We start from the raw sequence: 14,287 nt of genomic DNA on the forward strand, positions 1-14,287 counted from the left end.
AGACACGAAAACCTACGGCCTATGGGGAAAACAACAGTGTATCCCTCTGTCTCTCCATCTCCCTCCATCTCTCTCTCTCTCTCTCTCTCTCTCTCTCTCTCTCTCTCTCTCTCTCTCTCTCTCTCTCTCTCTCTCTCTCTCTTACACACACATACTGTACCGCCCCTCCCCTCCCAGGCTTGGTCTGCTGGCCAGCTCTGGAATAAACTGACAGCTTGATTCATACTGCCGACCCACACGCCATTGACACATATTTCAAATACACTGGGGGGATTCGGCTCTCTCAGCTCTTTTCCAGAGCACGCCTCAGAAAACAGAACTCTCCTCTGATCGGCCTTCAGCCTCAATTACTCAAAATTGCTGCTGGAATGGAGCCGTTAATTAGGATTCCTCCGTCAGGAGGAACCCTGTTGGTTTTGTTGGTATTATTATTATTACTCTAGTAACCTACTAATTCAGAAATCATGGGTAAAAGTTTTGAAGTTTGGCGAATTCATGCAACATGCCATGACTAACCGCCACACCAAGACTGGCCCACATCAGACCTTAGGGGGCACCACAGGCCACGCCCAAAAGTCACATTTTCAAAGTGATGGCATTTCCACCCCATTTCTCCTATTCTTCTGAAAATTTGTGAACATGCCTCATTTCTCATGGGGAACAAAAATGCATTGGTCTCTTAATTTTTCCAGAGCTGTATATCTGGACAAAATGTCAGCCTTCTGAACACTGGCCATTCATTTTATACTATAGCTGGACAAAATGTCAGCCTTCTGGACACAGACCATTCATTTGATGTTATACCTGTCAGCCTTCTTTACAGTTGTTCTGGTAAGTTGCTGAGTTGGGAAGTGCAAAGTCAAAGATTCAAATCCAACCACTGCCTTTTTTTTTTTATTCTGACAGAAATACCGGTTTCTGGTCTTCTGGTCAATCCTCCGGTTGTCAAACATAGCAATGATTCATCTGTAGTATCTATTTATCTCATGACATGATTATCTGTTTAGCGACACTGTAAGCCACTGCAAAGCAAGACAGGTACATTTAGCTACCTGAAGCTGTTTATCTCTAGTCATAACTGTAGTTGATGTTTCACTCTGAGGTAAATACTACCCACAAAGCTCCAGAACTATTGTGTTTTGTAGCTAAGATTGTGCTGCATCGAGCCAGCATATTGGAGTTCTTGCATTATGTCTGTAAAAGTTGTATTCTGATCGATATTGTAAGACTGTATTGGCAGTGTATTCCCATTCATGTTAGTCACTCAGTGCACTCACGCAAACAAACATTCCCAATATGAAAGTATATGTGGCTCAGTTTGCTAGAGTGTTGCACCTGGAATCCAAGGGTACTGGTTCAAATGCAGATGCATGCGGAGATTTAGAATTCGGCAGGATGAAATCTGCCTTTACTGTTCTTTTGTCGGTGAAGTGTAATCCTCTAATATGTCAATTTTGCTATTTTTTGCTATTTTGAGGAATAATCCACCATTGCTGCTTGCAGCTATGTTATAATTTAGATGTATTTTTGTATAATATGTATCTGGCCTGCAGAATGTAGTGAGCTGACCTAAGGTGAGTTTGGTGTGGTGTGTAGAGCTGAATCTCTGAAAGAAATGTTGTGAATAAGCCTCGGGTGACTTACAGCTCTGAGAGAAAGACAATAACAGACAGGGAAAGAGAAATAAGTGACCAAAAGCATTTTTTTGGTTTATTGTTAGAACTACCATAGAACACAAGAAGAGATTTGAATTATCACTGTTTACCCTCAAAAGGAACATCTTTCCCTCCTCTTGGGAGGAACACCGTCTTGTTTGCACCTCTTTAATTCGTACTTGGGTCCTCGTCAGACATGTCCTTCTATGCCTAAGGACTGCCTGGAAACTAGGCTAGCGCCCAACACAACATGCCCCACTCAGGATGGAGAACAAGCCCTAAGACCTGGAATACATGAATACATTAGCAGGTCGCTCAATTAGCTGCAGGTTTGCTAAGGCATTATGCAGTTTCCAGGCATAGTGGATCATTTACCATACGGCCCTCGGTGATGAATATTGATAGTGAGGGGGGATTGGACACTGAGCTGAATGTGTAATGTCCTCGAACTCGAGGAAAGCATGGTTAAATAGAACTTGTTCTGTGGCTCTAGAATCGCAATGTCTTTCAGTGTTCAGACCCAGGTCCCTCTGTGTGATTTGTGGACCTTGATGACGAGAGATGGGAGGAAGATCCCTCCGTGGCTTTAATGTGTGTGTGTGTGGTTGTGTGTGTTGCCCATATATATGGCAGAAACTACAATATGCCCATTGTGTACAAACACTCTCATTATGTGTTTTGTCAGTGGTCTGCCATCTTCCTTGCATCAATGGAGGAAAGTGCAGTGCCAGGGACAAGTGTCAGTGCCCGCCCAATTTCACCGGAAAGTTCTGCCAGATGCCCATCCAGAATGGCCATCACCATCACCAGCAGAGCTCCTCCAGCTTCAGCCACACATCCCAGATCCACTCAACACACACACTGCCCCTGACCTACAGCAACGGGCAGAATCCAGGTAAAATAAGGAGCCACTTCGAAATAATTCACTGTGCCGAATAAAGTCATGGTTTGTTGCACACAGTCATTGTCAATAAACATAAAGAAATAAGTCATTCATGAAGGTTACCCTCCAATTAGCTTAATAGCCGTTCCTCTACGTAAATAACCAACCTCTTCTGACCCTGTCCTCCCCTAGTCAATTTCAACCCCAGCATCGTGAACATCCATGTCAAACACCCTCCGGAGGCCTCGGTCCAGATCCACCAGGTGTCCCAACTGGACTCAAATGGCCAGAAGGTGAAGGGCTCGTCCCGCTCGTCCCAGTCGGGCTCCACCTACACCACCTACCACCACTCGGAGAACAACCAGAAGATCCACCAGCAGCAGCAGCAGCAGCAGCAGCAGGGTCACAATGTCATCCAGCATGGCTACGGGCACCAGTACCAGCCCGTCACCTCCCCCCTGGGGCGCTGCTTCCAGGAGACCACTGGGACACAGGTGAGACAGCAGGTGGGAGGATCTGTGGGCGTGCAGGCATCTGTGGGCGTGCGGCATCTGTGGGCATGGATATGGAGAGGAGGAGGTAGATGGGTAGCTTGGGAATCAGCTATTACTCAGAAGGTTGCCGGTTCGATTCCTGGCAGTGAATAAAATGACGTGTCCTTGGGCAAGGCACTTCACCCTACTTGCCTCGGGGGGAATGTCCCAGTACTTACTTTAAGTCGCTCTGGATAAGAACATCTGCTAAATGAATAAATGTAATGTAAATGTAGTACATCTCTTTGGGAATACTTCAATACGTTAAAGGGAGGGTGATTAGTGATGGTGTCATGTAGGACTGTATTATGGTAATGGTAGGCCCGGTTTCAAACATGAATCATCTGCACTTTTAAAAGCCCACCCCCCCCCCCCCCATCTAAGTAGTTGTTTGTCCCTCAATGCTGTGTGTTTAGATGACACGAAAACACCCCTCTCAGTCAGACCGTGTGTAAGCTCTCCTTCTCGTTTTTCAGTCTGCTTGCCAAGAGAACAAAGATGTTATCAGCCCCAAAATACATTTTCGCCTCGGAAATTACTCCATAACCCGTGTCAGTGCTTCAATACATCCCGGAGGTATTAGCACATTTGGCACCCTTCTCCTCTTATCCGCCTTGAATCACCGTTCAATTTCCTATCAAATTTACGGCGCAGAGATAAGAACACACTCTCCTCGCCCCATCCACGGCCCATAAGATCTTATCTGTGTGTTTAGATCTATGTGAGACGGAAGGAGTGAATGTGTTCTATAATAGAGTTGTTCGTACTCCGAGATTGACAGACCAGGCTATTGTGGGATCCTAATGCCGTAAAAGCCTGTGTTTATTCACAGTTATTAGACAGTTACATGGGGAGGATAGAATTTTGGTGGATGAATTTTGGATTCACTGATTGCGTCTCATCCTGTGTTTTCTTTTGGATCTCTGCGGCCTTCCGTCTTTCCATCTGCTCCAATATTTATCCCACGCTTCCCTCTCTCACTCTGTCCTCAACTGCGTCTCTCCTCTCTATCCCTGCATTGTCTCCTTCCTTCTCCCGCCATCCCACTCTTGTCCCTGGTGAAACGGCAGTGTGGCAAGGTTCTGCCTGGGCTCAGGAAGCAGGAGGACTGCTGTGGGACCATCGGAACGTCCTGGGGCTTCCACAAATGCCAGAAGTGCCCAAAGAAACCATGTAAGTACCAATGCAGTGTGTCAATAATACTGTTATACAGATCCGTGACCTGAGTGTGCCATTCGGGTGTGGTTTGACATGGTTGAACTTTGCTGCTGGGGAGAGAGAGGTCATAGAACAGACTTGAGGTGAAGCAAACTCAACAACGACCACTTTTATATCCAAGTAAGGGCTCCTCAGCTGGATGATACTTGTCTCAGCTATGTGTATAGTGTCTTTTCTGAGTTTTCTGCTGAGACACAGTAGCCAATAAATCAGAAAATACACTTTACTGGCACAGTAAGTGCAATTTACTGGCATAGCTGTGTATTTCCTCACTTTCCCAAAGCAAGAGAAATAGTTTTTTGGGCTCAGACAACCATCACTTTTTAACTTCGGGAAAAGCCAAACAAGTGGGGATGTCTGTGTGTGTGTGTGTGCGTGAGAATGACAGCCGCGTGGGCAGGAGGAAAGAGGGTGTAAGGGGAAGTTGCAGAAGCAGTGGAATTCAAAGGAAACACAAGCGTGTGAATGTGCTGACTCACATTGCAAACAGACCCAGACCCAGACCCAGACCCAGGCACACATGCTTGTGTTCCAATAATGATCTTGTTCTCCTGAAACATGCTCAAAAGATCCTTAGGCCCGGAACTCTGACTCACCTAATAGGATTTCCCTACAAACTTCCCAAATAAATTCCTTTCTTCTCCCTGGTGGCATTACAACATGCACTGTCTTTTACCCTTATTTGGAGATAGTACGTTGTTTTTGGAGACCCGGAATTCCATTGGGAAATGTCTTTCCCTTTTTTACGGTTTTAACATTTTAAAACATAATGCATGGCCGGGAATCGAACCGACAACCTTCTGATTACTAGTCCGATTCCCTAACCGCTCAGCAATCTGACATACCATTTCACATCAGCTGGCAACAGGGCAAAGTAAAGACACAGACAGTCCCTTCAAGTTGGGAACACTATCTCACCCTTGTGTTTATCTGGATATAAAAAGAGACACAGCTCCCGGCCTATAGGCCGGTTTATTTCCAGAGCCGATCTCAGTGTCTCTGTGCTCTCTCTCTCTCTCTTCCTGGGGGCTATTTTAGTGGGGTTGTTACTCTGTGGAGATGGAGAAAAAGGCTGCAAGTATGACCCTTGTGTGATACTATACGTTCAACCCCTGCACCCTGGGGATCTGTTTAAACCAACTCTCTTTATAGAATGCCATTTTTGTCTGTGTCATGCCAAAGGTATGGGATCCATGGGATGCTGGTGGTGGTTTAGCACATGGTTAGATGTGATTTGGAAGACATTTTGGTCTGGAACGGGCTGTATTTCTTCTCCTTACATACAAACTGAGGGATGTGGGTGGCTAATTCTCACATGAATCGCTTGAACTCAATAGAAGCTCCTGAAAAGCTCATTTGTACCATAGATAGGATGATTACTCTCCTATTCTCAGACAGGTATCAAAGCTCCCTGTGCCCCTAAGCTTGCAGACAGCCCTCCATTAACTGATTACACTGTTAGGCTTTGATAACTCAGATAATAACTGTGACAGCTTATTTAGTGAATATGATTTGTGTTATCCTGCTATTGCATCAGTTCATCCTTTGGCAGGAAAAACTGTTTATGCGATGATGAACCTTAGTATGCTTCACATCCTGAGGTAATGGCTTATGTGTTTTTCACTGTTGAATAGGGCATACAGTATAGCCCTGTAAAACCATACAGTGCTGTACTACACAGCAAACAGTATCAGCATTGTTGGCTTAAACAAAGACTTACATTATATATGTAAGTATATCATATATTTGTCTTTTTCTACATCAATTTCTCTTTTCAGACAATTGTTAGCTTGGAAGGTGGAGGTAGGTGGCAATACAAAGACACAGTGTTAGTCTGTGCTCTGCTCCCAGGCAGACTGGAATGGCAGGGGCGTGAGGTTAGCATTTATGTGCAGCCCAGTGAACCACTCCATTATGCCCTGGAGACAGTAGTAGCTGGTAAATAAGTTGGCTTAATTACACACAAACAAACATAGCCTTGTTCCCGGGCTGAGCCAAGCTAGCTTACAATCTCCTTTCAGGTATTTGGGTGCCACCCTGCTACAGGTGCTACAGCCCCCTCGTTGGTGCTTTTGTCTTAATACACGCACACACACACAGACAGAAATACACTTACACACCTACAGCCTGAACAGGGGCATTTGAGTTAACATTCAGATCCTGGCAACCCCTCAATTTTGAAATAGCTCTGAAGTAGCTTTATACTAAGACACACGCTAACACACATACAAGCCATTGGAACCCAACCAGAGTATTCATTAAAAGATCTTGGCTCCATTCTTTGGTTTTACAATGTGCCGCAATTAATGTCAAGCTTATGCAGAAGAAATAGTGAGGCAACAAAATGTTTGGCATTTGGGAGGTGTCGGGAGGATGGTGTTTTTACAGAGTGAAATGTTCTTTAGGTTGTCCTGCCCAATGGGGGAGGTAAGGAACCCTGGAGCAGAATCGCACCAATCACGAGTTTGATCAATTGCTTTGCATAATGTGCTCCATGTGGGCATTGTTTGAGCATCCCTTCTTTTCCGCTTGCATGGGGAGGATTTGTTTTCCTCTTCAATTTGAAAATGATAATACAAGTCTGTGCTGCATCTACGAAATGGGGGCGAGTGTAACTACTTCCATATGTGTGCAAACAAGGTTTCGCGTTTTGTGTTGCAAGTTTTATTCTGTGGTGAATCTCAGGGTAAGCTTTAGAATGCTATTCTAATGCAATTCTAATGCGAATGCAAGTGAGCCAAAACGCCTCTGTCAGGACAGTTAGTGCTGGGAATTCATGATTGGAGATCAGAGAGTAAACAAACCAGGATTCCCTTCCTTGAACTTGACATCTAGCCTAGTCCGTCTCTGTTGCCTCCTGTGCTGGATGTATAATAGGTGTGTCAATCTGGTAGTGCTGCAGACTCTCTCTAAGGAAGGCTGATTGATTCGGTCTCAAAGGTTTGACTAGAAGCCTGAAGCTGGTGGGTTGGGGTACAGGGGGCTGGACTCACAAACTACTGAAGAGCACATCCTGTCCACTTTGAGACCCTGAAAAATGTGGATGTGTCTTAATGAGAAAACCATAACCTAACCCCCCTCCCTTCCACCCCTGTCCTTCCACCACCTCTCTCCTTCCCAGCTATTCCTCTGACTGGTTCGAGACACATAATGGACTGTCCCCATGGATACAAGCGCATCAACATCTCCAACTGCCAAGGTAAGAGCAGGACAGTACTGTGACAGTACTGTGCTGCCCCTCACACACATACACACAAACACACACATTCTCTCTTTTTTGCCACACTACACCATTGTTTGTCTTTGGTTCCGGCCCACTGAGAGTCAGGGAGAAACTCTATCGTTTTCTCAGAACTACGGAGAGGACCCCAAGAGAAATGAGCCCTAACAAAGTGATTTGTCACCTCCAGCCACGAGCGGAAGGGTAGAGCAACAAACCTGGAGAAAGAGAATGCATATACGTCTTTTTGACACGGAGATCATTCTCTCGCTCCGCTTGTTTGTTGTTGTTTCTTTCTCTGTTTTACGTGCCTCGCTCTCTGATGGAGTTTTCTTTTGCAACTCTACCTCTGCATAGTGCCCTCTTGTGGCTCCTCCTGCCCCAGTACTGCACGACGTAGGTGGGCACTGAGTCCGTCCTTCACTTGGGTTTGTTCGCCTGAATGTCATGTTGTTTCGTTGTCTCCAGCTAAAATGGCTGAAATCCTTTTAAGATTCAGCGAGTGAAACTCCAGGTCTTTGTGTCTTTCTGTAGCTACCATTCCATCACTCTCTCCTTCTCTTCGCTTGCTAGACACAAATCAATCCTGATTTAGCGGGAGTCTGAACCCCTCGAACTGGCTGGAGAGAGAAGGGGAAAGGCAGCTCCCGTAGACTGCACATTTCCCAAATCAGTAATTGAGTTCAATTTGGATATGCTGGCAAGGGATGACCACATTACAAAAGTTCCAGACTTGACTGATGTTAATCAAGCCTGCTTCTCCCTAATGTCATTTGAACCTACTCGGTCCAATTCACCACTATGTGTCAGTCTGTGTGGGTGTGGGTACATGATTGCGTTTGTCTGTGTTATATTTGCCTGTTTGTCCACAATATTGAGAACCCTTTAGATGTCTGTGCTGGAAGTCACGCGTTATTCCCAGCCTCAGTAATGAGTTGGACTGTACCCGCTAAGGTTTTGACTCCATTTTATATTCTGAGCAGTAAACTTCCGGAGATTGATGCACTAAGAACACCCCCATGTCTCTGAGAAGATCCACCCAAAACATTTCCAAATACAAACAACCCTTTTCAACATGGCATCAGCCCCTAAACTGTACAGTAACCAATTCCATCGACTCCCCAATGTCCGCCCTGCTTCACCGACTTCCTACCAGGCAGGGTGCCATGCCGCTCTGGTGTTAGCCAAACCTGCGGCTAGCAGGAAGAAGGGCTCTGAGAGGGAGCCTGAGCCCAGACTGCTGCCTAGTCGGACCGCTGCCAGGCTGGGGAGAGAGTCAGCCCCGGGCCCCTCTTCAGTCCAGACCTGGCTGCTTCTGCCGAGGTGCTGTGACTCACTCTAATCCACCACATCCTGTTCCCCTTATAATAACCATTCCCAACTTTCTTTCTTACTTTTTTTTTCTGTCTCGCCGTCCATCTAATTAGGTTTTCATTTGGATGGGTTTGGCATGGAGCGAGGTGTGTGTGTGTCTTTTCATCTCGTCCCAGATATACTGTTGTGTGACTGTGTATAGGAGAAAAGTAACAGAGGGACAAAAGGAAACATTCATCAGCTCCTTTTGAAGGGTCAACATGAGCGTACATGTTCATGAGAAGTGTACTTCTAGGATGGGTCACCGAGTTCCCAAAGCCTCCCCGGCTTAACTCGGGCAACACTTACGGCACTCTGCAGTGACCAACGCACAGGTGCATCCTGGTGGTAATGACCGATCCGAGATCATCTCAATCCCACTAACAGACAGTGGGTGGGGACGGGTCACTGTCCCTACACTCCAGCGCTCTGATTCACTCTTTTCTTTCACACTTTGAACTTTATGGTCGTGTACGATAACTGACAAGATGATTGACAGTGCCAGAGGGCGTGGCCTAAGGGAGAGAACTCTGAAGAGGTTGAAAGTGCGAGTGCAGGCATGTTTTTGTGCATTTGTACGTACGGGATGTGAACTGGCAGCTGTTAGTGTTCCTGGCAACGGACTGACGCGTGTCGTTCTTGTAAAAGAATGCGTCTTTCTCCCCTTATGAGATTTATAACTGTCTCTCAACCGTCTCACAAGGAGATTTAAATGACTTGTCTAGTGATACATGTTGAGACGCCCTCATTCACCGGCCCAAGGATATGTAGATAATGCGGTGATGACGTTAGCCGTTTTCCTGTTAGCGATTGTTTTATAGTTTGAAGAACAGACAGCAATATTCATGAACATGAAGAAGCTTGCTTTCGGCGGGTATTAGTAACTGAAGATGATGTGATGCTTCTTTTTCCATGTTGTGTTCCAGTATCTGGGTCAATCCAAGTGCAGTGCATACTGTGGGCCTAGTCTGAGCATCAGTGAAATGAATGATCTTCTGCTTCTTCTTTTTTTTTGCTACAGAGGAAACAACATGGAAAGCTATCATGTTTCCATATTAGACTCCCTCAAACCAAAATAGCATCAAAAGAACAGAGGAAGTCTGAGGACAGAAAAAAATGCTTATTTTGGGAGAGGGACAAGTTTCTCCTTAACAAACTCCCAGTTGTAATGTGGATACAGAAAACACATTTGGACATCTAGGTAGAAAAAGACAAGAAGCATCAGGGATGAAATCAAAAGCCTTGTTTTTTCCTTGTCTCCTCCGATAAGAAGGCTGCTGTCTTGATAAGGCTGTTGTGGCTACTCTCACGATTGTTACCTGAGACAGTTTGGACGGAGGGTCTGGTCGTGGTCAAGGTCAAGGTTCAGTCCACCTCCCAGGATGTACAACATGAAACCACATGTCACTTGAACCCAAAACGTTTGAAACAAGGAAGTACACATGCTCCTTTGAAGGCTGCTCCATAACACTGGATTCATGCCGGAAACTGATCATGAAACCATATAGCTTCCTCTTTCTGTGAATTCTTTCAACTACTGTATCCTGGGGCCAGATTTACTAAAGGTCATGGTGGAGAAATGTGATTTGAACTGCTTCTTTGAGGCAGTTTGTCACTGTTTTACAAGTAAATTGTACTGCAATTAGTGTCGCTAAACAATTGTGAAACAGACACATTCATACGTTCCCTCAGCGCTGTACTACAATGCACTTCCCCCTTCCCTGTTGTTTTCCCAGATCTTAATGAGTGCCAGCTACAAGGAGTGTGTCCCAATGGAGACTGTATGAACACCGTGGGTAGCTACAGGTGCCTGTGTAAGGCAGGCTACATCCCTGACCCAACTCTCTCCACATGCATACGTAAGTCCTCCACTCGCCTCTCTCTCTCTCTCTCTCTCTCTCTCTCTCTCTCTCTCTCTCTCTCTCTCTCTCTCTCTCTCTCTCTCTCTCTCTCTCTCTCTCTCTCTCTGTGTGTCTCTCTCTGTCTCTGTCTCTCTCTCTCTCTCTCTAACTCTCTCTCTCTCTGTCTCTCTCTCTCTCTATTTCTCTCTCTCTCTCTCTCTCTCTCTCTCTCTCTCTCTGTCTCTCTCTCTCTGTGTGTCTCTCTCTCTCTCTCTCTAACTCTCTCTCTCTGTCTCTGTCTCACAGTTTTTCTGTCTGTTCCCATCAACATCTACTCCACCCATGCTAGACCAAGTCATGACTTGTGATTTGAGCATCTTAGCATGCCATGCCAAACAGTTTGATGCTGTCATTTAGATACTTACAGTAAAAGTATGATTTCTGTGTTTATCTCCACTTTTATTTTGGTAGCCGACCGGTAGATAGGTGGGGGAAATGACAGGGAAATGTTACATTTGCTATGGTGGCAGTCCGTTCGAGCGCACAAGCATACCAATGGTTGTGAATGTTGCAACGCACACTGCAAACACTGTGTGATGATATGCATATGACTGTGGGAAACAAATGAAAGTGCATGGTTGAAAGCATGGTGTTTATCATATTAATCAGATTCCCCCCCGAGCATGGAGTACAAGGCTCAGCATTTTGCCAAACAAAACAGATCTAATTTCTCTTGGTTGAAAGGAAGAGGGGAGGGAGGAAGGGAAGAGAGAGGGATAGAGAGAGGGAGGAAGGGAAGAGAGAGGGAGAGAGACAAGGAGGAAGGGAAGAGAGGGAGAGAGAGAGAGGGAGGCAGGCGCGGACGAGAGATTAAAATCCTATCGACTGGATTCTCGTTGGGGTTTTTGGCCGTCGAGGGATTGATCTGAGATGCCCTTTAATCATGGTCACAGCGATGTGCTGCTGTCTCAGACTCAGTGCGGCGTGCCTGTGCTTGAGTGTGTGCGTGTGCACCTTTGGACTCTCAGTTCGGCTATCGGTTCTCCTTCTCCTATCTCGTTGCTAATGAAAGTTGACGTTGATGGATGATCAACATCACAGGATGAGCGAGGGGTCTTCTGCTTACATAAAAAAATAAACAACTTGGAAATTCATCATTAATGTGTTTCTCAGCCCATGTATCACTTGTAGAACTAATGTCGAGTCTATCAATATAGACGTATTTATATTAATTTTGATTTTCTGCCATGATTTTCTGGTATGCTGGAGCTCAACTTTTTGTTTCCTATTTTGTCCAGTTTTTTAATTACAGTTGAAGAAATTGTTTTGTTTACCAACACTATTTTGTATGTTTTTGGGATATATGCATATGCTGAAATAATAATGTCTACTTAAAAAGTTGAATTTAACCAATACACAGTTGGAAACGGGCCGTATTTGACTACATTCGATGAAAGACTACTGTTCTGTCACTCATCTCCTTTGTTCTGGATCTTTGTGGTCATTGATTGAGAGAGTGTGTGACAACAATAGTTCCCAAACATAGTAGTTGACAAATCCAACCTGATACCCATTCATTTAAACTCGCTGTCGCATGGAAAGAAACTCAACTTTCCTGACATGCACAGTAACAGACAACCGCAGATGTGCTATTCCATTTACAGCACTTTACAACACTTTGACTAATGGTTTTAAAAGTGATCTTTTTTTAATCATGTAACTATCAATTTAAAAGGTTGATTTCTAACCAAATGTATTAAAATACAAATTCACATACCAAGCAAGACTTTGCTCCAAATAGGGTTTGATTTGATACATTTAAGATTTAGGATACTCATCCTTGTTTCTTTCTACCCAGCCATGTTTGGCTTCACCCCAAAATGTGTGTTATTAACAAAGGGAAAACAGAGACCCACTGGTTTAATAGTAGAAACAAACTACTGAGCTCCAAACCCTTTTAGACCAGCCTGTCACTAAGCCTGGCATGTTAGTGTTAGAGACAGGGGGTTCATTGCATTACTTGGTGGCCTTGGCTGGAGTCCAGAGCAACAGTGCTTAGATGTGTTTGGTGAGAAGGGAAGGCGGGGTGTGGGGTGGATTGAGGGAAAGGAAACAGACAGGTTTTCATAGGGGAGAAGCATTAGGGATAAGAGCATGATTGACTGTCCTGAAAGATTTTCATATGATGTCTGCCGACGCTATGAGGAGAGACGAGGGCACTTGGATGCGCTGTCCCAATTTTGGTCCGCTTGGAACAGGAAACCGTGCACTCTCCTTTGACTTTGATGTTTTGGGGTCCGTATGCGTGCATGTCCCAAAATGCAATACTCGTGCATAGACCCATTTCATAACCACCACAGTCTCACAGACACCCTTTTGACAAGTCAGTGTGGATCCTAAACTGCCTTTATGGGAAAATGTTATAATGGTACATTATTAGTAAAGGTCTGGAACCAGCCACTGTGACCTTTGGTAGAAGTCTTTCAAGAAAGTTCATTAAATTACAGTACATCGTTTCAACTCCAGTAAGCCTAATTTCAAAACAATTTGCATAACCCTTGAAACCTTTCATTGTTCTTGTTGTGGAAGTGAAAGAACGGTGAACTTTGGTTAAAAAGGTTTTGTTTATGCATTGGTTGTGACCTTCTACTAATTGGACAGTTGTACTGTTAAAATTGAGCACTGGGTAAATACCTCGTAGAGCTAGTTTTGCCTGGAGTGACCTAGGAAGTCTGGGTTCCATTGGAGATTCACCATATCCCTGTTTCCACTCCTATACTCACACTTAAAACCCTCATGATGTGTGCTCCACTCTGAAACACACTGACTGCATGCCCTCGCTTGGGTCCATGTTCAACTTTTCCCTATAGTGCATGAAGCATTGGCATGGCATGATGAAAATGTTGAATATTTGCTGCATATTTGTCCCCGAACAGCTTTTCATGTCCACCATGCTTGTCTGTGTACTGATTGCCTCGGTGTGTGTTTTAGTTGTTAGTCTTTCTTCAAAGCTCAGAAAGCCTTGTTGAGGATATGAAATATATAGAGTGATAGAAGCTAACCTGGCTAACTATCTCAGAGGTGTCACATTTCTGTCCAGCATTTTTATTTTTTATGTTGTAGTAAATGTGTTTTCTGTGTTGGGGACAGTGTTGGGGCTGGGGGTTCTTTGGTGAAGGGGACTTCTTGATTTCCATTTTCTCTCTCTGTCTCTCTCTTTTCTCTCTCCCCCATGTACGTGTACCCCTAAACTGTGGTGCACCACCCCACCTCTCTGCCTCCAATCTTCTCCTCCACTCCCTCCTCCTCCTCCTCCGCACCTCTTCAGCTGACACCCCCACCGTCCAAGAAGAGAAAGGGGCTTGCTTCCGCTTGGTCAGTTCGGGGAGGCAGTGCTTGCACCCAGTCTCTACCCAATTGAGCAAGCAGCTGTGCTGCTGCAGTGTGGGCAAGGCCTGGGGCCCGCGCTGTGACAAGTGCCCCTTGCAAGGAACAGGTAAGGCCCCCCCAGCCATGGTATACCAGCCCTGTCAGAGTCCATCACAAGGTTCTTTTGAACAGGGGCCCTCCTCGAGTACAATAGA

The 14,287-nt window shown here is 45.2% G+C and overlaps 1 protein-coding gene across 8 annotated transcripts in view; it reads left to right on the forward strand.

Moving 5' to 3' along the window:
- Positions 1-14,287, forward strand: part of ltbp1 (latent transforming growth factor beta binding protein 1) — a 76,099-nt gene that overhangs the window by 32,141 nt on the left and 29,671 nt on the right. For 7 of the 8 annotated variants that reach the window (XM_062463512.1, XM_062463509.1, XM_062463508.1 and 4 more), the window contains 6 exons: positions 2,341-2,550; positions 2,731-3,032; positions 4,142-4,244; positions 7,411-7,488; positions 10,599-10,721; positions 14,032-14,199. In XM_062463512.1, coding sequence (XP_062319496.1) covers positions 2,341-2,550; positions 2,731-3,032; positions 4,142-4,244; positions 7,411-7,488; positions 10,599-10,721; positions 14,032-14,199 — 984 coding nt within the window. The remainder of the gene's footprint in view (positions 1-2,340; positions 2,551-2,730; positions 3,033-4,141; positions 4,245-7,410; positions 7,489-10,598; positions 10,722-14,031; positions 14,200-14,287) is intronic. The other variant, XM_062463511.1, reaches the window with a different exon arrangement.

Source organism: Osmerus eperlanus, chromosome 6, assembly GCF_963692335.1.
Source record: "Osmerus eperlanus chromosome 6, fOsmEpe2.1, whole genome shotgun sequence".
Classification (NCBI taxonomy): Eukaryota; Metazoa; Chordata; class Actinopteri; order Osmeriformes; family Osmeridae; genus Osmerus; species Osmerus eperlanus.